A 25,435-nucleotide genomic window follows, 5' to 3' on the forward strand; every position below is an offset into this window, starting at 1 on the left:
GTAGGCAAGGGGCAGTAAGTCGGGGAACTCATTATTCATGGACAATTTCCACAGGCTGGTGTGATCTTTAGTTCCTGTTTAATTTCAGTGGAGGCGTAACTCATAAGTGCAGCTCTTAGGAAGCCAGAGAAGTGCTGGACTAATAGAGGAGAAATGGACTTGTGGGATGGACGTGGAAGCACAGGTTTGATCGAGTGGCTTATTCACGAATAACGAAGGTACTTTAGGTAGACATAACAAAACCAACAGGTATCGCTCGGTATTAAATAACAACTCGCGTGATGCAGATACTGGCGGAGGTTTATGTGCTAACATATGACCATTTGTGTTCATGCACATTAAAATTAAGGGTTGACTGTTCCTTTAAGTGAGTCTACAGGTGGCACACATCAAAAAGTCTCCCGATACGTGCTCCACGGCTCCGCTACACGCAGGATCAGATTTCCTTTGTCTGACCTCACAAGGAAGGATTGTTTATGTGCTCCGAGAGACACCATGAAATACCAGTCCTGAAATAACTTCATGTCGCTTGATATGCAGACAGATATATTTCAGGACGGTCAAACAGCCAAAGACGCAGGTCAGCTCTGCTCATACGAAACATTTTGCCCAAATAAACTAATTTTAAATAGTAACAAAAATACATATTGATGATGATGTCACCAATAATATGTAATGCTTACATTTACCATGGTGCATGGCAAGCAGGAAAAGATGAAAACTTTTGAACTTTATCCATCCCGATAGAAACCCTGATGCCTTTTCTTTAACTCAACAGCATGGTAAATGAGGAATCTTACGTATTCTGAGGTCACTTGCCTAAATATTATATAACTAAAAAACATATAAAAAGAATAAATCTTTATATATAATGAGCTGGGCCTCTGGGCTCCTGTCCCTGCCTTTCCAATTAGAATGTGAGTGTGAGCCATTTACTACACAGAATGCTATCCCTGCATGAGCAATGGTGGGACAATAACCACTTAGTGATTAACCACCTGTGCTTAGCCAGGGATATCCTTAAATTCGGAAATGACTGAAAAATGAGAGCCCTTGCGGTCTGCCGACGTCATTAACCTCCAGCCTCCTGGGGCCTGTTAATTATACAGTTCTTGCTCAACACATCTGCCTGTCACATTCTCAAACTACATCCGCCTTAAAATATAGATCTTTTACCTTAACCAATATCTGAAGACGGTAAATAAAAAATGTTAAACATAGATGGCAAGATCCTACGATTTGGGAAGCACCCATCCTTTCTACGGACTTTTGTGCCCAATTTTGGCACCAGAGACTGAGAAGTGTAATTGTGCCGCTGAACGTAACGTGATTTATTCCACATACTTTAAAGTGGGGTGACAGAAAGAACAATGAAGTACTGAGTCGTTTCACAGTTCATGAGCATGTCTCGGTTTTCTGGGAAATGGCTTCATTCACTCCTTCGGTCCTGGCTTGGTGTCATTATTTCCTGTACATAGACAGAAACAAATCATGTAATTCTACAAATACGTCTCACTACGACACCCCCGACCTCCTTAAAAAATGTCAACTTCCTTTCTAATAAGCTCTCCCCATTCACCTGCCCCCTCTTGACCTGAATGCAGCCTCCTCCGCTCGGCTGGAGTGCCTGCAGGAGCGCATCCTCCTGGGAGTGCTTATTGGAGAGGGCACTGCGGGGTAGGGTGGCAGTTTTAACAGGCGCCTCTCTAAAAATCCCAAAGCTTTCATACTTTAGTCCCGAGGCTATATATATCTGTTATACATGAGAGTATATAGTAAGGTAAGCCAACAATGCATTCCAAAACCAGTATGTATCAGCTTTGTGCAAAGAAGTCGATTTTTTTTCCCACTGCACAGAGCAGAGAATATGCTCGCTGCGGGGAGCACAGAATAAATATTCAGTGCGTGGGGAGCTTGATTTGCATCTTCAAGGTCTCCTCCTGCAGTTGTCGGCTGTTTTTACGTTTAATGGGACTCTGGGCAAACATCTGCTGCCGGGTCTTATACATTTATTTTATGTTTTTGGACAGGCTAAACATGCCCATGTGATCACATAAAACCTTTGTGTTTTATAGGCAAACGGCTCTAACATCAAATGTTATTGTTGCAGAGACACATGCAATATACTCACACATGTATACATACAGAGGATGCTAATTACTACTCATACATAGTGTGTTTGCATAGAAGTAGTAAGAGGCATATTATTTATTACATTCACTCTAATGAGTTAAATATACCTGGAGACTTCCCAGGGTATGCTACCAGGAGCCAGAGCTGGCTGTATAGAGGTAAGGTTAGCCCCAGGCAGCTCTTAGTGGGTGGGGAGTGGGCATGGCCAAACACTCCTATCTGCAGAAAGAAGAAACTAGCCAATGAAAGCAGGGTCCTAAGAGCCCTTGTTCTGACCCCACCCCCACGGAGCTTTGTGCTGTCTCCTCCTCTCCTGCGGAGCCTTTTACCTTCTTCTGCCTGTATTCTCTCACAGAGCCATTATTTCTATTACAATGCTGTGTATAATTAATACACACAGCATAATAATAGATATTAAAAGCAAACAACCGGGTTTTATTGGCTGGGGTAACAGCAAATGCCTCTATTTTTTTCAGAGAAGGGCCCCATTGATTGAAGGTCCTCATAATGTACCCATCTGCTCTGCTTCCATCGCTGATCATCTTGCTTCCCGCTTGCAACCAGCTCTGATTTCTTTCTAAAGTGCTCCCTGGCAGGAGCAAAGTGCCCGGTGCCTGACATTACAATAGGAGTTTGAGTTACCGCACGCCCTGCTGTGCCGCGCTGATCAAAGGCACATTCTCTTGTTTCCCCGCTCTTTGGATCTGTAACTCTGCCCTGCTATTTTACGGTAACCCCTGTAGGTAGAAGAGTAAAAAGAAGTGTTCACTTACTGACCTCCTCCAACCAAAGAAAGAATACAAAAAAAAAAACACAAGGGTTTGGAGGACAAAAAATATCTCCTTTTCTGTTAAAGGGGACAGAACAATGAATACGTTTCCTTCAGGACCCCAAGGAGTTAAACATTCTGCCTTTGTTTAAATATATTTTGGCCAATGGATGCTATAGCCTCGGATGTGTGCATATGTTTACCTGTCTGCCCGTGAACTTTCACATGCCATTACCACTTTAGCTTCGGTAATTCACATATTGATGATAGAGAAGTTCAAGAATGTATCAATCATCCCCATTGTGTCGCTTTTCATGTTTTTAATGTAGTAGGTATACAGGAGACATAATTATATATATATATATAGAATACATAAATAATCAGATCTATGGCAAATTAAGCTAACTTGCACATCTGGGGCTCCCTGCTGTCCCATCGCTAATCCTTTGTGCGCTTTAAATGGTGTGTTTGCTTGGAGAGTTCACAGGTTGTTCCTGGCGTCTAATAACAGGAAGGACAGACAAGGCCGGTCTGTTAAATGGTATCGAGACAGTGAAACAACACACTGATGCTTAGCAGCTTAACCCTTTAAACACCAGACATAGGCTAGCAGCATTCTTATCAGGGCAGTTGGGCGACCTGACCCCCCCATTGAGTCGGAATGATGGTGGAATCGATATACTGCTTAGAATCATCACTTGTCTGAAGTGTATGCTGTAGAAACATGCCGTAGCTGGTCCCTGTAGGGTTAAGTTAGGTTATAGTATTATTGTATCCCCAAGCCTTACTTCTGTAATTGTTTGCGTTGAGACTTTACAACAGACGTTAATTGGAGATTTTACAATCCAAAACAGGTAGTGGGTAAAGAGCAGATTGTGAGAGCCCTGATTACATTAGCGGATGCAAATTTAAGTTGGTTCGGGCGAATGTTGCCTTTAGAGAGTTTAGTATTGGTTTTGGACATGCTCAGCTTAAACATTTAACTAATAGAAGCTGAAGTCTGTGGCATAAAGAGGTAAAACTATCATATCTATTCAATTACCTGAGCTGAAGTTATCTCCTTTATCCCCATACTCTTACAAAGACTACCTGGACCAATTTAATAGAGACGAGTAACCCTGGGTTTCCCGAGAACAGGACTGCCCCCGTAATGCCATAAACACAAGGAGGGTTCTCATACAAATACTTCGCTTATTTCCATCTGTAGACATCATTACACCGGTTCATTTAGCATAGTGAACCATGAAACGTAGTGTTTGTGAAATGTAACAGAGATATGAGGCTAGCTGAACACCCCGTGGGAGAACGTTCCAGAGATAAGAGGGAGAAATCCTTGAGACAACATGGTGGAGATAAACAAATGGCTACGAGACGTAAACTCCTCCATTGGGACAGATCAGAACCCTTTCACCATTTACAATGGATTAGCTACAATCATTATTTTTCCAGTAAAAGAATGCCTTTAGGAACGAGACACTATAGAGTTCTAAGCCCGATGTGCTTCTTCTGCAAGAGGGCTCTGTTGGCCAGTAGCAACTCACTCTTTAGTGAATTGGCCTAAATCTGAGAGCCGATAGAGCTAAATCCTCTGCAGCACATGGAATTCCTCCTCCTCTCCAGTTACGGGGATTTTCCTATTGAGAGTTCAGCGCTCTGTGTATCATATTGCATTCGTTATTCTGTAAGAATCCGCACATCCTAGCGGGAAAGTTGAAAGACTTGCGTGTTTTTCTGTTACAAGAGTCGGTTAAGACTTGCTGGCTTGGCACAGAAGCAGGAGTCATCGACGGGCTCGAGGATGAGTGGTACCTGGCATCCTCCAACCTTTTTTATGATATCTGTCTACAAGTTCCTGTGATTGCCTAAACGTTTCTCCTGCCCTGGCACTGAGCCCGAAACTAATTTCAAAACAACAGCAGACAAAGAACTTCATTGAAAGGTGTACCTCTCCCTCAGGCACAGGGCAGCTCCGTGGGTCACAGTGAAACATTCACTGCTTTTATAGTCTTCTTATCGTACAAGGTACATCGCTGTGTACTCACCTGCAGTAAAGCAGGTGTCGGGGGCTAATTTCTAAGGGAAGGGCCTCTGGGCAGTATGTTAACAGGCTCCTGATCTGATCTACCAAAGTACGTGACTAACTCACTGGGCGGCTTGTCTGAACGCCACAGAGACTACTAATCAAATTAATTTTCCACCCAGTTCCTTCCTCTACTAGAGGATTCTGTTTAAGTTTTGATGAACTCTCACCTATGGAGCTATACCTCATGCTACTGATAAATTAGCAAGTTCACCTGCCCACTATAGTTCTCAACTGTGCAAGCCCGACAACCAGTTGCCAATAATCAGACCGGTAGTAGAGTTCCAGATGACATAGTCCTGAGGATCTACAAATTCCTATTCTTTTTATAGTCCATGAGAAGTAAGTGCTTGCCAGCTATGATAATCAAAATGTTCTAACCAGGGACATCATGGAAACATTATCGTATCTTGTTTTATGGGTCAACTGTATTCTACCAGAGATCCCATTATGAGGAAAAACAACAGTAGGTTATGAGGATTCGGCTTCATATTTTGTCACCCTGTGGATTCACCTCGAGTCTCCCCAGATACAGTAATACATCACTGGTGATAACCTAAAACAGTCTCCAAGTGGGGGAAATGGGGTCTAACCAACTGTATACTGAAGCTATTGGATGCCAACTTCCATTTTAGTTGTCTTGAAATGACCCCCATTGGAGGTGTCCTTCAGCAGAGGGTGGTGGCTACCTGATGTCCCACCATCCTCCAGGACTAATCTCACAATTTACATTCAGCCTGGGGCTGATTTGTAAAACAAATGATACCGGGCCATTGGGTTTAAGCCTTCACGCTGCATAAGATAGGCTTAGGTTCCCTACTTGCTCACCAGTTTAGGTCTGGTACTTATTGAGAAGGACACAGGAACCTCCCGCTGAGAAGCAGGAAGAACACTAATGTCCTTCAGCTACAACCCTTGCCATGTTGCCTCTAAAAAGAACCACATTGCTACGCTGGCGTGCCCGTGCTGAAAATCAGCCATGACACCGCAGCTGCTCCAGATTCGTTGCACTCTGAGAATTAAATGTCTATTTCCTGCCTTTCTCCCCCAGTATTACACCAATCTGTAGCCCGTTACATTTGTTGTCCCAAGAGTTTTAATTGATTTTACGCTGCAATAGCGGTAATAGCTCTGTGTTATTGAAATAATACCTTGTAGAGGGTTATTATATTGAAATGAAAATAAAGATATGCCCGCACCCCACAAGCATTTGCCATTTGTGACCTGGAAGTTAGGATTGTCACGGCAGATAACATGCAGTAACGGGATCCTTGGCTTCAATACACACATAACTTTCCCCTCTGAATATGCCATCAGTAACACAACCGGATCGGATGCTGTTGCGTCGAGATCGAGATCCTTGGATCCGCTTGCGTGTTTTAAAGGTGCAGTTCCAGCTACTCTGCTGAATCTTATAGCTAAATGCCTACTAAAACCCTTCATGGAATGATTATTTAGCGATTAAACCGTCAGAGGAAAGAATAAAGAGACAGATCTGGTAAAGTGTATTTGCTTAACATTTCTAGAGTGCAATTAATGTTTTTATTATTATTATTTGAGGGGAACAGCAGCTCTTATTAAGTCCATACACAATATAAATCAGCATGTAGAAGATCATAGCTTCGGTACTGTATTGTATCGACTCATTTGGCAATACTAATTCCCCATGCGAGTACAATTACTTTTTTTTTTTCCCATTAATGGTTTACATATTTATAGTGTAACAGGGAAAGCACGTTTTAGGTGGAGTCGTTAACAAATGTAATACAAACTCTGCAGTCATGATGCATTCCACGAGCCCCAAAGACTTGGAGAATATGAAACGCCTCCACGAAGCATCCCAGGCATTCGGGATGGACTTAATGTTATATGAGTGAGTTCAATACAAAAGCCGTCCCAGGGTCCTTTATGATACGTGCTCAACCTCTGTCATCTTGGGCCACAAAAAGGTCACAATTTTGGTTATCCCCTTAAAAAATGTCATTAAGCAATATGTTTTCAGGGAGCGATACTCGGGATTCCTGTCCTGTTTGGGATCTCCAAGTACTGGAGTTGTACACAATTTGTACATAATTTTATTCGCTTGCCGGTTGCTGCTCTGCCATAGACAAGTTGGGTTGAAAGTTGAAACTCGGTGGTCCGAGGCAACTGTGACTTTGGTGCCATCTTTATTCCCAATTTGCCACCCACATATCTTTAGGATCATCAGGATGTAGATGTTCTAGGTCCAGCTTTCTTTTCAAGCTCTGGGTGATTATTTGAAATAATGTTCTAAAACTCCTCGATACATTTGTGGCTGTTGGAAATTTGGACGAAATACTTACACAGGAGCACAGGGCCGGCCCGACGATGGAGCCAAGTGGGGCAACCGCTCCAGGTAGCACTTTTAAAGGGGCGGCACTTTGCCACCCCAAGCCCTTTTTTTTTTTAAGCGAAAGAGAGAGAAAGGGGCGCTGAGTGGTTTTCGCTTACCAAGCTGTCAATACCCGCTCGGCGCCCCTCTCGCTCTCCTCTGCGGCGAGTCTCCCTGTTCGGTCTCGGTGCCGGCTTGTAATGCTGAGTGCCAGAAGATTTCCGGCGCTCAGCATTACAAGCCGGCACCGAGACCGAGCAGGGAGACTCGCCGCAGGACTGCTGAAAGGTGAGTACAAGGGGGGGGAGGGTAGATAATGGGGGGGGCGGCATGGACGGAGGGAGAGGAAGGGTAGATAAGGGGGGGGCGGCATTTTAAAATTCACCCCAGGTGGCATTTTGCCTTGGGCCGGCCCTGCCGGAGCATCAGGTCCAGAAGGGATCCTTAATCATCCTTGAAATTAAGGGGCCTTCTCAGTTCCATTGTAAACATCTAAATGTTTCTATTATGTTACCCGTGGAATGTACAGTCCTCACATACAACAACCTACTGCGGCAGATCTAAAGCATCTACATTCCATTTTCATGAAATGTGCGGAGGACCGTAACATTCCACTAAAGGCTGCTTGCACATGTCTAGATTGAGAAAACAGGGGCTAACATAACAGTGCGTGTAACTATTCGTTTTGTTTTTTCTTGTTTTCTCCTGTACAGTTTTACGAGTGTTTGCCGGGGGACTCACGTCCTGTTCAGAGAGTTCGACTTTGTGCGGGTGACTCCACACAACAGGGCTTCTTTCCTGAGGATCTTCTGGAAGAGCTTCAGAACCATTGCTAAGAATGGAGGTGAGAACAAGGGGTCTAATGCGTCACAACACGATCTTTTAGCATGTCAGAGGGGTACATGTCTCTGACCTTCGAAGGCTTAAACTCACATTGGCCCCAAAATGTAATTAAAGTGAAATGCCCACACGTTGGCTAGAGCGTATATTTCTAATCCCACGGTGACCGTCTGTAACTTTAAAGACAAATCGGTATGAAGTTTTTTTTATAGAAAACTGTTCTTCATCTTGAATGCGGTGACTCATGAACAAGTCCTTAACTCGAGTATTATGTCTTCTTTCAAGCATATTTTATCCGGTGGAGTCCTTTTTAGTACTTGAGTTACTGTTTTTCCCTGCGTGATTCTCTTTTTGTTGGTAGCATAATGTCCCTTTTTCCCCTTCAAGCAAGTTTTTCAGTTGGTTCTCCGTTCAACAAATAAACAGCGGGCACTAAATGTGCAGTTTATATAGCAGAAATTCCCCTATAATTAGGATGCACAGCCCGCCGAGCTGGAACTTGCAGCCGAGACAATAACGTACATAGAAAGTATGTGGAATATGTTACCGCATTATGTCTGCTGCAGTTAGAAAATAGAAAAGAAAAGCAGTAACTGTTTTTTTTTAAGGCTAAAAACAACTTTCGTAATGCTGGTCATGGAGTTCCTCCGTTAACCCAGGTTTTAAGCATCTCCCTACATGAGCACAGGTGGCATAATCTCTATCTGTCAAGCACATATTCTTGGGGCAAACAAGAAGGCACTTATCTTCATATGAGGAGATCCTGAAAGCCAGATATTGGTGGGGTCTTGCTGAGCTCATTGAGACATACGCATGTTGAACTGGACCGACCCAGTACTTAAGGACACACTATAATGGAGGAGTTTGGGCTGGATTGGCACAAGATTGTATCCCTCTTCTGGCCGTTACAGGATTTATGGGGACCAGCATTGAAAATATGTGGGATTAGAAGATGAAATGATGAATTAACAAATTACAAGAAAATTCTAATGATGATCTTTTAAGTATGATGTATAAAACTAAATCTTATGGACCCTATAATGTCATATTTAAGAATGATCTATTAAAGAAGTGTCCAACCTATTAACTCATCTTAACAGCTGTCTATATGTTAACCTTTTTGTTAGTTTCGTGGCATTTGAAAGGTTCATAAGAGAGTAGCTTTTGCTTTATTCGCAGTAAAAAACACTAGGAAGCCAAGTGATAAAGAGACTCCATTGATGGGTGGGGAGGTATTTTTGGACAGTCAGCTCAGATGACCCACAGAGACAGCTGCGTTGTTTGGTTTGCACGCTGTTTGACCTATACATTAACATTCTGCTTGATGCCGGTGAAAGTGCCTCGTCTTATGCTAAAAAAAAATCTCAAGAGTATTAATCTCTTCTGCCTGGCATGATACAAGCAAAGAGAGGAAAAGATGGTGTTTCTCCAGCATATCCTCTGGCCTCTGAGTTTACAGCCGCTGGTTGCGCTGCCAGAATTTGCGTCATTTTGCTGGTAATAATGTTATGTGCGGTGAGATTTAGAGCAGATCCAATTCCCAGTAGGCAGAACCAGTGAATTTCTTTTTACGTATCTTATGGAGTAACATGGACCTTCATTTATTTTCTACACAGTGTGACCTTGTTGAGTGACGGAGATGCGCTGTTCTTGGGCAGGGCAGTATAGACTTGGTAGAGTTTAAGGGAAATTGATTTTGCCGTATTGGTCCGAGAGAAGATGGAGCCTTGAGTTTAAGTTAATACTGTTTATTGGGCCAATGTAGAAAAACGTACGTTGAGTGAACATAAGCTTTTGGGGCCTCAAAGGAACTGGTGGCCATACGTTCTCCTTCAGGACTTTCTGGTGGAGAACACCATTCACGGCTCCATCAATTATGGCACCCAGGTCCTGAAGCAGTAAAGCAGCGCCAGACTATCACGCTACCACTACCGTGTTTAACTGCTGGTATAATGTTCATACTTCAATGACTTTTTCACAACGGGTCAGGTAGGGTTGGATGGTTTTTTCCTTCTATACATGAAATCGGTATTTAAAAGCCACATTTTGTGTTTACTCAGGTTATCTTTGGTATTAAAATTAGTTTGATGATCTGAGCGTGACAAATATGCAAGAATATGTAAAAAAAAAAAAACAGTTTAGCTATTGTGCCAAAATAGAAAAGCGATGTAATCTTCCTGCATACAGATTGATAATTGTCTTGTGGCAAAGGTAATGCATGTGTTATTATAAGAGGCATATGCGGGTTTAAGTAACAATGTCCCTTTATAAAGGTCGTCGAAGGATAAAATACAAACGCATGGCACACAGGAAGGGGACGTTGTTAAAAGCCCAGCCAAACTGAGTGTTTACTCTAGGAAGGAGTCACCTAGGAGGTGATAAGAATAGCGCACACAAATATATGTAAGCGGAATACAAACATTCGGTGAAATGTGCCGTTCCTTGACCTCACAGGAACAAGAAGACATCCCCTTGGATTAAAATAGCCACATTTCACCTTCAGCAACAACTGCCCTTTCCATCTCTCTCACCGCGGAGTCTCATTCCATTGCCATATCTTTAGATCCTGCGTTCTAAAGGGCAGCGCTCGTTATTTTCAGAAATTACAATCTATTTTTACTTTTCCTAATCAGCTTTTTAACAGTTTATTGTGTTAATGAGTCTTATACTTGGCCACCGAGCGTCTTCCTTAATGGTCGGTGGTTCGCTAGCCAATTCCGTGGCTGTAGTTTTACCGAAATCAGTACGTAAAACAAAAAAAACCTAATGGACATCTTAACAGGTAAACCCTGTCTGATGAATCTGCCCATGAAGAGGTCTGCTGGCAAAGCACAGAGGAGCTTGTACGGGAAAGAAATGGTCTGGTTTCCGAGCAGTGGTTGGCTCCAAGTATTTTCTCATTGTCTACGCTGATGGACCATAATGTGACTATAATGGACAGCCGTCGGCCACAAATAATACTTATTACTCAAAAAGGCCAAAAAGCAAATAATTTAGTTCATATTAGTAATTTAAGAACTAGAATGAATGTACTTCACAGACGTGATTGGGCATCACCAGTTGTGCTCCATCTTTTAGTATCGCTGGAGTAGAATCTTCCCCAACCTGCTTTTGATCATCACAGTAGATGATTTTATGGTACACGTTATCTATAACCTCAGACAGGGGGTTAGTTACGCTATAATAATGTTTTTGTTCCCCCAAAGTATTGTACCACCCAATACGTTATAATGACTTGTAGAGATGGAGACCAATGTGACCGATGGAACTGATGCTCTTGGCATTATAGGCTGACTTTCTGTGCTAACCAAACTATGTTTAGCCTGAACTGGAGAGAACGAGGCCCAAACGACTGTATCTGATCAAGTTTGATGTAATTTCATCATCAAAGGGGGATAGCTGTTTATCTTTTACCTGACACGACATGGTTGACCTAGCACTAAATAATTGCGCCTTCCCATTTGGTGCCAATGAATCTTGCGATTTAAGGTTTGGTTTCTTGTCGCTTTAAGTCGCTTGATCACCTGATACCATGCAGACGTTGTAAAGCAGGAGTTTTTATGAAATCCTGCTCGCGCCGGTTTTAGGTTACACGGCTGATTGCAATCAGGCAGCTTTTTTTCTGAAGTTTCTTAGCTTCCTACAGAGAACGTCACAAGTATCAGACTTGTTCTTTTAAGGTTCTTTTATGCGATTGATTATGTGCTTTTGGCCGCTTCGTTACCCACGTGTGCAAAATAAGGTACAAGGGACTGTTGAATTTGGTCACCAGCCTATGTTAAACCCCTATGTAAAACAGAGTCATCCAGATGAAGGCACCGAGATCGAATATCAGCTTTGAAAACAACAAAAGAAAAACAATCCAATGCATTCTGGGTGAGATTTAAATCACGCTGGAGATCTGTTGCCTTGAATTATAACTATAATATTGTTCATTTTAATTTTCAACTTGTGATCTTGTGAAGGACGCGGACATGTTACGCAGGCACAACATCGTCAAGAACAAATGAATGGAATGTTCTGATTGTTCCAGCGTCGGCAGTTTGCAGAGAATCAGTCTAGGTTTTTCTTTAGAAATAACAACGCAACTCATTCTAGATGAGGACATCGCAGCCTTGAAGGAAAAGAGCGTTACAAGTACATTCATTCTAACAATATTCAAACGTATCGCCTTCCAATGCCACACTTTCTCCTAAAAAAAACGAGAAGCTATTGGCTCCGTAAAATTATTAATGTCTAGAATCTAGAATACAGGTGGGATGACGGTTGTACCGTGCTCTGGAATATCGTTGCGGTTGATAATTAACATTATTACTGTCTGAATATTGGTGCATCTGTGCTTAGGGAGCAAGTACACAACACCTATGGCATCACCTCTCAATAGGCTATCTCCGTTCAGTAATATATATATATATATATATATATATATATATATATATATATATATATATATATATATATAAAACCTGGAATACTTTTTTTTATACTCAAGTACTGTTGAGCATATTCAGCTGCCGGCCACCCACTGCAGCGCCCAATCTTCTGCTGGAACATTTGCCTGGTGTACCATATAGCCGCACCGGTCATATATATATACTGTATATATATATATATATGTAATTGTTTGCACACATGTTTGTCCCCATTGCCCGCTATACGCTTCGCCGTGTTTGTAGCGTGAAGCAAACAGATAGCACGGAGGTAGGGAAGAAGAGGCAAACATATGGGTGCTGTGGGCTGTTGTGGTTGGAACAGCTGGCTGAAGTTTCTCTCTGTCATTTCATGCTTCCTTCTGGGAAGATGAGAGCTTCGCGGGCAGTCTGTGTGCTTGGTTTTTTTTGTTTTGTTTTGGGAATTAAAGGTTTGGACTTTTTTTCCCTCTGAAGATGACTCTCCCTTTGGCCTCCGACTTGTTTATTTTTCTTCCATTCCAGCGCCGCTGGAACATCAAATTAGCAAAGGGGGTGAGCGTTGAGTTTATTTATCATGCCGTAGACCCTACTCAGTGACAGAGTCTTGCTGTGATCTCCTAAAAACATTATAAATAGCTCCTGAGCCACAGGGGGACTTCGCTGCCCAACCGTTTGCAAACATGAAAGGAGAGGTTGTTTGCTGGGAAGTAACCTGGGCCTGACTGTCATGTTATTTTATATCACGCCAGAGCATTCGCTTCTAAGGGACCTTTGCGCCTCTGGCTACGCGTCAATCTGCCTTTGGGGGGTCTAGTAAGACGACTCTGAAGTTAAAAGGGACCTGGAGTAACATAACACAAACAGGTTTTACAGGTGATCACCCATTTGTCTCGGGAAAAAATACCATGACGGAAGACGAGCTGCATTTTTCTGTCATTGGTAACATCCAAGCATTAATGTTGCTACCCAGAATCCTTTGCTACAGCAGAAGCATTTTTTTTGCTTGTTTTATAAAGCTATTTTAATCATTTCAGTATCTTTCGAGTATTATTAATATTACAAATTATTATCATGTTAACGTATAAGTGGGTTAGGTGTGAATTAGTGACGGGGAGGGAGACGCAAACACCAATTTGGTTGGGTACCCATCATAGCGAGTTCTGAAGTGGTTTTCACCAATCTGGAAGACCCCAGCAGCCGTGGACTCATCAACGGGTCCTTCCACACATCAAGAACGTGGACTTTTTCCAAAGTGAAGTGAGTTGAAGAAGATCTTTAGACCTTTGCTCTCCCCCCACCTCCATCTTCGCAAGGGTTATTACTACCAGTCTCGCTGGGCAGTGCTATGTATGTAGGACAGAGTCACCCCCTACTGGTTAGTTATTGTATTGTTTTAAATGTGTTCTCGCCAAGTATTTATTTTAATGACATGATTGTGCACTTCACAATGAACACAAATACCGGAATGCTCAGAATTATCGAACCAGGCATCGCAGCGGTCCTCGGATTATATTCTTTGATCCATTGAGCTTACAGCCTTTTAAATTCATAGTGCATGGACCCTGTCCCACAACCCAAACTGTCACATGGTTTTATTTTTTACTGGAGTGACATCAGAGCAATATGTCAGAGATCTGTCCGATGTTAATCAATATGAGCTGCATGTTATCTCTTCCTGCGAGCGATGCTACCATATAAGTAGCTTTCAAGGGTGCGTTCGGTCTCAGGCTTCTTTTCCCAGCCAAGAAGTTGATACATCAATATCCCTCTTGTATAGTTGGGTATTTTAGATAAATGCGTCTTGTCCGTGTATTTTTTTAAATCATTTTTGCTTTGGAATCATGTTTTTCTACTTTTTGTGGTTTATTGTACTTTATACATGATGAATATCGGCCAACCAACAGTTGAGAAGACCCATGAGGTAGTCTTCATTTCCATGCAAAGATCAAATTACTTGAATTAATCTAAATAACCAAAAGTGGTATATAAAGAGCTTTATGTAGTGTAAGTAAAATAATATGGGCACTGTTTTTGTATTTTGAATCCGCTACATTGAGTTTAGAGGGCAAGTAAAATATCATAAGAAATCCCACCGTAAATATTGTTATTATCGCATTCTAATGACGTAGCATCCTCTTCTCTTAACACCCGGGGAGAGTCCAAAACTACACGCAGCGGGACATAAAACAAACCCTTGCCATAAATATATGGGATGCCTATGAGGTCAAGGTGCATTTGTGAACTGTATAGAACTATGCCTGCGCTTGTTAGGAAGGTCACCCAAGGGCTATATCAAAGAATGGCTTTGTAATGTAACAATATATTATGAAAAGCCTAACTAAAGAACAAAAGTTTTTCCTTATAAAGAACTTTTTACAACAGAATAAATGTTAAGTGATGGGATTTCCTAACCATGCATGGACCGTGTATTGCTTGGCAGGTTTGGATAAACTATGGGGCTGATATGGCCGCCCTATGTGGGCCAGAGACCCGAAGGACTAACGTCTTGGAATATCTTCTTCAGCCGGGAAGACGCTTGGAATTAAACACAAACCCCAAATAAATGCAGGCATGTATTTTTGATTCATAGCTCTGATGAAGACCATTTGGATGAAACTCTTAAACATATATGAATTTATTTGGGGTGTACTTGGTGCTTTGAATTAATTCTATGGATTTCCTGGGATCGGTGGATGGGATCCATCTCGTATAGGTGGTGCGTTGGACTGGTGCGCCCACCACAACACTTGAGACAAGACACCTGGAAATAGAGAATGAAGTCATGTAACCATTCAGCCCAAACGGCAAATCCTCCCAGACCCTTATAGCATACAGGGTGTATTATTCAATGCATTGATAGTATGCTACTGGTGGTTTGCTCCCTCTCCCCCCGCTAAAGTCCTGTGGTCTCTTCTATACCTTTAACTGCTGCCAAGCTTTCTATGGGTCGCTCCCAAGAACATTGCGGCAAAGGGGGGGGGATATCTAGTGAACCAAAACCACTGTGCAAATTATACTGTTCTGCAGATATTTATATACGCAAAATGAGAAGAATAACATGAGTTTTGACTTTTGTTCCCCATTCACCATCACAACACAACTTGAGCAGCAAGACCGCTTTCCGTGGTAACATTGAACTTCTACAAATATAGCATAAAACATAAATGTAAGAATAAACAAACAGATCTTCAGCGACGTTGGCGTCTGTGTGCGTTCTAACTTATGGTTTGGAAGAATGAGCTTAGTCTTGACTGCCCGTAATATGGTTCGCGGGGGCAAAATGCCATCTTTAACTCCGAGGTGGGAGAGATTTCTGAAAGATGAGTAGTTTGAGAGATATGCTGCCAAAGAGAAACTCCAATTTTAATATGAATATGCAAAGCATATCCTCCCAAGTGTCCCTCTTAAGGACGGACAGTCCCTCTCTGGCCATTTTGAGTGTTGGAATCCAGCGCTGGATCCAGTTCTTATTACACTCAGCGCACGGTTTTATTAGCTGATTTACGTACACACTTTGTCCTGCTTTATTTGACATGGGAACTTGGCTGAACTCTCTTTGCGTCCCCCCAGATCTCCTGACGGCTAAGGAGTACCAGGCTCTGCTTCAGATGCTGTGCCCCGATTTTCCCATGGACCTGACGCAGAGAGCAGCAAGGTTCGTATGAAACTTGGTAACAAACCGTGACCGCTCAACACGTCTAGGAAGACTGATGGGTTAGTGACGCGCTCCTCGGACTTCTCCGCGCCGCAGGATAGATGGGGTAGAGCCTGGGATACCTGGGCGGCATTTGGGGTAAAGATTGCTCAAAGTCTGCCAAAAAATATGTCAAATGCAACATCATAGATAAACTGATATGGAGCTAAACTGATAAAGATATACATTTTATCCATTCTCAATTAGTCCAAACAAAGACAATGGTAGTGAGTATACTCCACTATGAGCTAAAAAAAGAAATCTCCAAATTATGACATGGCTGTAGCTTCCATATTTTCTAAATTATTATTATTATTATTATTTATTTTCACACTGACAAACAGATCCTTAGGAGTTTGAACCATCTGCAAACTTCTTATAGCATTGAAGTGCTTACTCCGTTTCGCCCGTTTACGTAGGTGTAGGTAAGCGTGTACTCGGGGCCAAAACCGCTGATCACAGGTACACGCGGGACAGAACCGTACACAGACCCGCGACTGACTTTTGTGTTTTGGGCGTTTGAAGCACACACCCCGTGTCCTTATTTCTCACGCACCGTGACAGCGCTTCGCTTTGGTTTTTTAGCTTTTGTAGGGAGAGGGAGGAGAGGGGGATAACTGATTTTTTTTTTAATGCTTTGTAGCAAACTTCAAACGGATCTAAGGAGGGCTTTGGAATGATACATGAAAGGGGCTCCAGGAGGATGTTGTGAAGTGTGTGAGGGAATTTAATGCTTATGTATAAGATGACAGCGGGGGCTTAAATCCGTACCCTCAAGGACCCTTACCCAACAGCCTTTTATCTCAAAGGGGAACTAAACCGACGAGGGCTCTTTAATTGGGGGAATTCCTAAAGAAATACATGTTTAGAGATGATATTGTAATTAGCAGTAAGAATGCTCATTTGAGTTGCTCATAATCTTCCCTCCGCATTGCAGTATACGCCATGGGCATCACTTTCTCTATGTAGACTGCTTGCGATATAGACGGCTGCTGCAACCCGATATTTGTGCCCGTAAACTGATTATTATTATTATTTTATTATGTTTATTAACAAACTGTCGATATCTTTCTTGTTTCCAAACCGTCAACAACATAAACATGTTCTGTTAATACTACATACAGTAAACATGGACCATCTCTCCCTGGCGGGTACACTGGATGCTCTTCTCTCTCATCCCCCCCCCCTAAAATATAAAATAATCCATGTAGAGAGATAATGGGTTCTGGGCAGGTGTCCATGAGCTTGGCAAAGCGGTATTCTTCAGTGTTTGGTTGCGCCCGCCACCATTTTGTTTTTGAGCTCACCGGGGTTATGAATAAACTAGAATTCTGGTGAAAAGTTTGGTCACCATATCACCTTAGCATAGAATGCTCCTGCGGATTGGACCATTTTGTTAGTTGTCATGGTGACAAGTCCACATCTGTAAAATTCACTTTTTATACATAACCCCAATTATGGCCGAGGACTTTCCTGTTAATTTGTATTGAGCGGCCAAGACGTTAACATTAACCGGCGTAATGTTGCAGACATGGACTGTGCCTAGCAGCGGTTAATGGACGTGTGGTAACCCGTCAGGTCTGGACATATAGAGCCGACGGCCCGCAGCAGGGATAACTTTTTTTACCACATCCTCCAACCGGACATTCTTATTCCGTATCTTCTGTATCTTCCACACTTTTTAATGCCCCTCCGGCACTCATTGTCCTTGTTTTGCTCCTCATTATGGGCGTCCATTTTTGGAGGTTTCCTGCCCTTTGTGCCTCCGGTGCTGATGTCCTTTTGCTCTGAACCTGGCCTCTGTCCTTCGGGGCTAAAGATCTTTACTCGGTATCTTCAGGGGTTCTGCCCTTTGCCCTGCTTCTCATCCTTCATGTCCTGTGCTCCATGTCTCCAGCCCTGATGATAAGTCTGCTTACACCACCATTTGTATTCATCGCTACCGTATCGTCAACAAAGTGTACTAATCACAGCCTTGTATGTTCTCACTCTCTGTATCACAGAGCCTGTTTGATAAGCGATTAGCAGACAAACAATGCAGGCTCCGTGGATTACACTCTGTATACAGTGCCAAATAAAATGGGTTCTTTATTATGCCAGATATCCATGGAAAAGTACAGAGCGAGGCCAATACGTTCGACTGTTTAGATTTTTTTCAATGCTTCTAAAGTTTTCCATGCTTAGTCTAACCCTCTCTGTCTGTCACCAGGATTGTCCTGATGGATGATGCAATGGACTGTCTGATGTCATTTTCCGATTTTATCTACGCATTCCAGATTCAGTTCTTTTTCTCTGGTAAGTGGCATGAAGCCCACATGGGACTTGTGTGTTTTAATAAAGCTCCATCTGCGTATCTAATGCCATACACCCTTCATGTCGGCTTAGAATCCTTACTGAGACAAGTTGCTGGGCCTTTAATCTGTGGGTGATTTGGAAAAGACCACATGAGAGGAAAATCCATATGAACTGCTCTCAGGGGGTATATTTTTGTAATCCTGACTGTTCCATTGTGACTGCTATAAACAACAGCTGTGGCCCAAAAAAAATGACTTTTGGAAAGCAATTTGTTTGAGGATATTGTTTCTGACTTATACACGAGTATAATATCTCATCCCAGAGTTCCTGGACAGCGCCTTTTCTGTCTACCAGGACCTACTCACCGGCAAGAACTCAAACACAGTCATAGTCCCGACATCGCGATCGGCCACATCCCGCCAGCGTCAGCCATCCAGTGATAGCAGCTGCCCCGAAGGAGTCGAGGCTCCCCAGTTGTTCCAGTGCCTGGAAACCATGTGTGACAAATATAAGCACAGGTATGCATGCGGGTTCCTTTATTTATCCGGGTGTCTCACACTAACTGTACAGACGCACAACATTTTTATAGGGGTACTGGTACAAGACCCTTTTGATCAAGATAAGATACTGCATCACAAATACCCTGCTATGAACGCTACACACAGTGCCGAACCTGTTACGCATATCCTGTGATCTCATGATATAAATAAACGGGCCAACTCAAATTTAGGATGAGAGTCTGTGAATTCCTCATGTTAATGGCCGTTTCATGAGGCTTAGGTGACCAACCTGGCAAAAAAAATCAGGAAATCCCTAATAGCTATCTGCAGGCTATATGCTTCTTGCTTTTGCCCATTACAGGTCTTTACCAAATGTATCGGGATCTGGATTTATAAGGTAGTCGTCATGTATGGCGGGGTGCTGTTGTAATACTGCCACCATGTGGAACAGGGCAGAACTACACAGCCTCCTGTTGTTAAAAGGGCTACACAATTGGTTGTGTTTGATCTTTGTTTGCCGCGCGGGTTGTTGTGAGTTTGGTACATTCCTCAGATAGGTGTGTTAAGCTTTGCTAAGTAAATACCCGGTCATATAGCTGTGGCCTCCCCAAGGTGTTTGTAAGCCCTGCACCTGGGAGAGGTGGGATAATACCAGTGAGTATGAGAACGTTTAGAAACAGGACTGTCAGCAGGGCAGTGTGACAAGGACTTTTTTAAAACGGCGCCACCACGCTGGCCAATGTAGTTGACCAAACTAGGTTATAGTTATGTTGATAAACTTCCAGGTGCACCTTCTCGAGTCTGTAAGCGATGGGAGCTGCTGGAATGAGTTTCTAGCTTTCTGTGTTATTTTTGAGTAATTAAACCTCCAGAAGAAATAATAAAATGACAAATCTCCCAAGGTTTGTTTGCTCGATATAAATAGAGGGTGTGATTATTGTTTTGGGGAGGCAGAAACATAGCATGTTCACGTAACATAAGGATGTGTATGGGTAAACGTGTCAGCGTGGATATGTAAGCCTTTGTGTGAGCATAGATGTGTATGTGTAAGTGTGTATGAGCATGTATGTGTAAATGTTGGTGTGTGAGCATGAATGTGTATGTATGAGCATATGTGCAAGAGGAAGTATGTTTGTGAATGTGTAAGTCTGTGCAGATATGAAAGTATGTGTAAAAGTGTGTACCTGCGTGTTACTAGGGTTCGTGTATAAGCATGGATGTGTGTATGAATATGGATGTGTGTATGAGCATGGATGTGATTGTGTATGAGCACGGATGTGGATGTGTGTGAGCGTGGATGTGTGTGAGTATGGATGTGTGTATGTGTGTGAGCATGGATGTGTATGCATTAATGTGCGTGAGAAGGGTTATGTGTGTCATCTTCGGACCCATTCCACATGATGCCCACTGCTTTGGTTACGTACAGACGGTAGAATAGCTGAATGTTTACAGGCAGCTTACCTCAGGCATGGGTTGTGGTGAAATTGGGGCAGAGTTGTTTTACTCGGTTCACAAACTGGTAGAACAAGAAGCACAGCGCTCAGGAGGCCGTGAGGCTCCCAGAATCACTTTATGTTATGAGGATAATGTTTCATTTTCATCCAATCACACACTGCTGTGTCTCTAATTCTCTTAATCTCTAGGCAGGGGGCACACCTCACAATCCCTGCAATACCACCCCCCCCCCATGTAATGTAACTGCCCCGGTCTCAGAATCCTATACGCAAGCTGAGCCTCATTAGGGCACCAGACAGCATATCAAATGAAGCTCAATGGACAGCGCCAGGGATCTGTACCAAGTGCTTTCTTATTTAAAGGGACAGATCCATGGAAGAAAATTAACCCCAGTTCTCTATACAGTTATTGCACCAGTATTGAATACAGGAATAACCCCCCTGAATTGTATAGTAATAACCCCCCCCAGCATTGTATAAAGTAATAACCCCCCCCAGCGCTGTATACAGTGATAATCCCCAGCATTGTATAAAGTAATAACCCCCCCCAGCGCTGTATACAGTAATAAACAAACACCACACTGAGCTGATGCTTTATGGCAATGGTAATGAAGTCCGTTCCTCCAGACTTTCATTGGTCAGAATATCGTAGCCGATAGCTCAGGCATTCTATTGTTCCCCGCAGGCAGTATGATAAGGAGAAAAAAGCGAAAGACAGCTCATTATTTTGGAAATCTCATTTTTTAATCCAATACTGGCCCAGCTATGGCCTTAAAAAGTTACCCGTTAATCAGTAAGTTGCCTCCTTCACAGCTGTTAACCCTTTGTGTGCCGAAGGAGAGTAAACTAACCATGCGTAGCTCATCCCTCTGGTGTTCCACACAGCGCTCGTCTTTCTCGAATCCGTTTGTTTGTTCCGGAACGAAGACCTCTTTCAGTGTTTCGGTTTAATCGTAACACGAGTATCTTTGTTCGTCGGCTTGTTTTGTGTTTGTCGGGGTTGTAAACATCGCATTGTTATTGAAAGTGTTATTGGCACGCGCTGTTCTGCCAGAGGAAATCTGAATGTTCTGCACTTGTATGGACATTCCAAAAACTAAAAGCCATTTATGGAGCCCTAAGTTCATTCCTTTTAACCCCGGACGCAGCGATGACTTTGATGCAACGAGGAAGAAAGTGGTGTCCAAAATGGGGGCAAAGTGGACACTGGAGGCAAAGAGGAGCGTGCTGCACGTATGCGTTAGGGTGTTAGAACCCCTTATGTCATTATTTATCTCGAATGGTGAATGCCAGAGACACACATACAGCCCCCCATTCATCTTGCGGGGGAGGGGGGTCTTTCGATTTGGTGTTACGCCAGTTACCAAGCTTTTCACTATATCTTGCTTTGTAGTGGATACTTTATATGTTCTACTGCCATTCACATCCAGCCATATTGGATTATTTCTGTTCATTATATTTAACATTATTTTGCTCTCCCATAGCTTTCCATCACTTGCATTAATCGGAGAGATTCTGAGCAGTGCTCCGAGGGTCACCTTCTACGGCTTCCTGATGGCCCTGGCAAAGCACCCGGGGATCAGCAGACAAATTGGTGAGAGGACAGTTTTTAGCGACACTATATCCATCCTTTCATTTCTGACACCTTGTGGGCGATCTGGCGTAACGCGACAGCTCTGTGCTTTAATTTTTAAAGCACCATCTTATTCTCGAGCGCAGTCACAGATTCCAAACAATGACAGCAACGAAATCGAGCGATACAGTGTGTTAGACGATTGTTCGGATCAAGATTCCATCCGTTGGGGTTTTGATTTTTGTAAACAGCTGTGTAAAAGAAAGATGATCCATCGATCATCATTCCATCCGCCACCCCAGAACCCGCCAGTCACCTCCTGAATGTGCCTCGTGGCGCCTTGGACAGGTGGTGTCACAATATTCCAACCCCAAACATTATTATTACTTATTTTTCTTGCAAGCAATCACTGTCACGCATTACTGAGATCGTACTGCCCCACTTGCTTTGGTACTAAATCCTGATATACTGATTAAACTGAGTCATAAAATCATTTTCCGTAAGCATGCTTCAGCCTTTGTGCAGGGGTATTTCATGTTCCCGTACAAACTAAATTAGCAAAGGATGAAGAGACGTAGCTTTACTCCTGCTATTAAATTAAGCTGTAAACACACATTATTGTCTAGACAGGCCTTTTTTTGTTATACTCTTTGGTTTTAATGCCCTTTCTGCACCAGTGAAGAGCGTCAGATGTTATATCCGTCCATCTCACACTCCATGCAGCTGTGAGACGACCAAATCATCTCTGAACCGTCACCGAGGTCCTCGTGGCCGCATTGTGCAGGTTTTATCAAATATGAGCAGGAGATCTCCCTCCTGCCTGCATTAGAGAACTGAACATACACTACGTAGATTTTATACCTTTAAATGGCTGTTACAAAATCTGTATATAGTTGTTCATTTTTTTTTTTTTATTATTTTCTTATTCACAATTTGTGTAAAGGCTGTTTCTAATCTATTTGAATAAGTAAATGAAGCGCTAAGTAATTATTAATATACTTTAATAAGACATAATTATAATAAGTAATATTTCCTCAGCTGTTACAATGTGTACAATAACCTGTACGCACCATAACAGCACTCAGGTCGCTCAGCCTTAAGTGTTGCAAAAAGGGAAAAAACAAAATAATCGGGGATCTGTACCAGGGCAGGACCAGCGATGAAGCGGCGGTCCCGGCACTTTAAGGCCAGTGGCCGCCTGATGACACAAGTGCTGACGATGTCTGGGTATGCGCTGCTGCGCGCTTTATTTTTGTGCTTGCGTGGGTATGGGGCGACGATGGCCAGTCCAGGCCCGGTCTGTTCTATATGGTGAATGGGAAAAAGGTTTGGTTTACTTACTGCTCATAGGTGTGTGTGGTTGTGAATTGAATTGTGTAACTAGTTACCTGTTTTCTAGTTGTCTATTTGTGGAACCGTACGGGCAGGTAGAGTAAGTCCCTTATCTCCTAACCATCCTCTTTATACATCGTTCCTGCAGGTGCTCTACCCGATAAAGCTGACCTACTGGTGGACGAGGTCCTGGATAAGGAGCTTGACAAGATGTGAGTAGGAGGGCTCTTCGCTCTGCGGTGGGATAGTAAATATATGGCAAACGCTCTAAAATCTATTTTTTTTTTCTGTTGACCTCAGACTTAATCAGCTTTCGGCCAGCTCCATCAACCCTCCAACAACTTCTTGCATCATCCCCTCCCGAGATATAACTCGTGTGGCTTCTCCACTGAAGACCCTCGCCACCCGCAGACGTCCAGACCTGGAAAGCGATGGCTCTACAGAGGAGACCGACTCATCTGAAAACTAGGGGGACATGGACTGACCTGTTAGATGATGAGCTTCTGGGAGGACATAATGCATTCGTCATCGAGAACACATATATAAGGAGTGCTAAGTCTGCCTCCACGTTGAGCATATCTTTTACAGTTATTTAAAGGCACGCAGTTGACTTGATGTTAAATTTGACTTATTTATTCACAGTCCATAATGTATGTTTGTTTTTATAATGAAAGACTTGTAACAATGTGTGTTCCAATGTCATTTTCAGACCGTCTATAATTTATTCTTTATTGTTTATAAACTTTTTTTTACTGTTCCCAAAATAAACCTCTCCTTAAAACCATGTCTGAATAATATACCTGGCACAGTATGTGTGTGTTGGGCACTTTTCATTGGAGTGGAACTTAGTATCTGGAGACCAAGAAATAACCCAATTTTTGTGAGACCTAAAGATGATGTTACCACAGTGCCACTATTGCCCCCATTGCCAACATACATTCTGGCACACATATGTAAACACACAAATTTACGTATGCTAACACACACATACTTACACTCACATGCTTATACTCACTAGCACACATGTACACATTCTAACACACACATGCCCTCTCACACCACTTACACACCTATACTAACACTTACACATTCACGCTCATACATAGCAATACTTTCACATACACATTCATTTTAACACACACTTACACATAGACATTCATGCTCACAAACATGCATAACCCCCTTCCTGTAGTCTTCAACATTTTTGAAGCTTTAAGTAAGTCATTAGAAGCAGAATCAGTTTCTTAACTGAGCCTTCTATTTGCCTATTCCGGTCACCACCAATAATCTTATTTGAATGCAAAAAACAGGATAGGAACGGGAGATCTGTATGCGATGCACCTGTTTGAGTCATTGCCTGATCCCTTTAGGTGGCACCCAGAATTCCCCAGATCTTCAACTCAGGTCCTAAATCTCAGGTTTAATCACAGCCCCCCAAGACAGAAGTCATGTGCCTGACAATATATTTCTATTAAAGACACATCAGAATAATATTATCCGTCAAAATAAGTTTTCTGCAGCGTCTCCGGTTAGGAGGTCACCAGACAACGAAACCGGTCCAGCGGCTGCCTGTATCCGTAAGTGCGGCTGGGCATGCGCAGCCGCATGCTAATGAGTGTGGGGCGCTGTAGGCATTTGCCTGGTGATGCCCAATAGGACTGGACTTTGACAAGCCAGGTTTAATTCATACTTTTCTGCTGCCAACTTGCCTTTCAGATCTCTTTTTATTGTGAAAAAAATGGAGCTATTCCATTTCAATATGTATTACCCACTGTAATAATACCAAGATCTGGTTACTGCTATACCTGGTTACTGTCCCATTCCATGTGAGACAGTCCCTCCAGTAACCACACCCCTCTTTCCTCCCCTGATGAGATGCTCGGAAGGTTTGCTGGGTATCAGTGCGTCCCACGTGTTTATAAATCGAATTGTGTAACTAAAACATGATTGTAAGCAACGCTAGCCACGCCCCTAATATAAAAGCCCCTCCTGGGAGGTCT

At 42.8% G+C, this 25,435-nt stretch overlaps 1 protein-coding gene across 2 annotated transcripts in view; it reads left to right on the top strand.

The window, feature by feature from the left end:
* CSTPP1 (centriolar satellite-associated tubulin polyglutamylase complex regulator 1) overlaps window positions 1-24,208 on the top strand; it is a 42,995-nt gene extending 18,787 nt beyond the window's left edge. The window contains exons 3-9 of one of the 2 annotated variants that reach the window (XM_053449411.1): window positions 8,049-8,179; window positions 16,158-16,242; window positions 18,491-18,576; window positions 18,899-19,094; window positions 22,015-22,124; window positions 23,584-23,647; window positions 23,736-24,208. In XM_053449411.1, coding sequence (XP_053305386.1) covers window positions 8,049-8,179; window positions 16,158-16,242; window positions 18,491-18,576; window positions 18,899-19,094; window positions 22,015-22,124; window positions 23,584-23,647; window positions 23,736-23,904 — 841 coding nt within the window. In that variant the 3' untranslated portion in view covers window positions 23,905-24,208. Of the gene's footprint in view, window positions 1-8,048; window positions 8,180-16,157; window positions 16,243-18,490; window positions 18,577-18,898; window positions 19,095-22,014; window positions 22,125-23,583; window positions 23,652-23,735 lie in introns of those variants that run through there. The other variant, XM_053449412.1, reaches the window with a different exon arrangement.
* The last annotated feature ends 1,227 nt before the right edge of the window (window positions 24,209-25,435 follow it).

Source organism: Spea bombifrons, chromosome 10 (assembly GCF_027358695.1).
Source record: "Spea bombifrons isolate aSpeBom1 chromosome 10, aSpeBom1.2.pri, whole genome shotgun sequence".
In the NCBI taxonomy this organism is placed as follows: Eukaryota; Metazoa; Chordata; class Amphibia; order Anura; family Pelobatidae; genus Spea; species Spea bombifrons.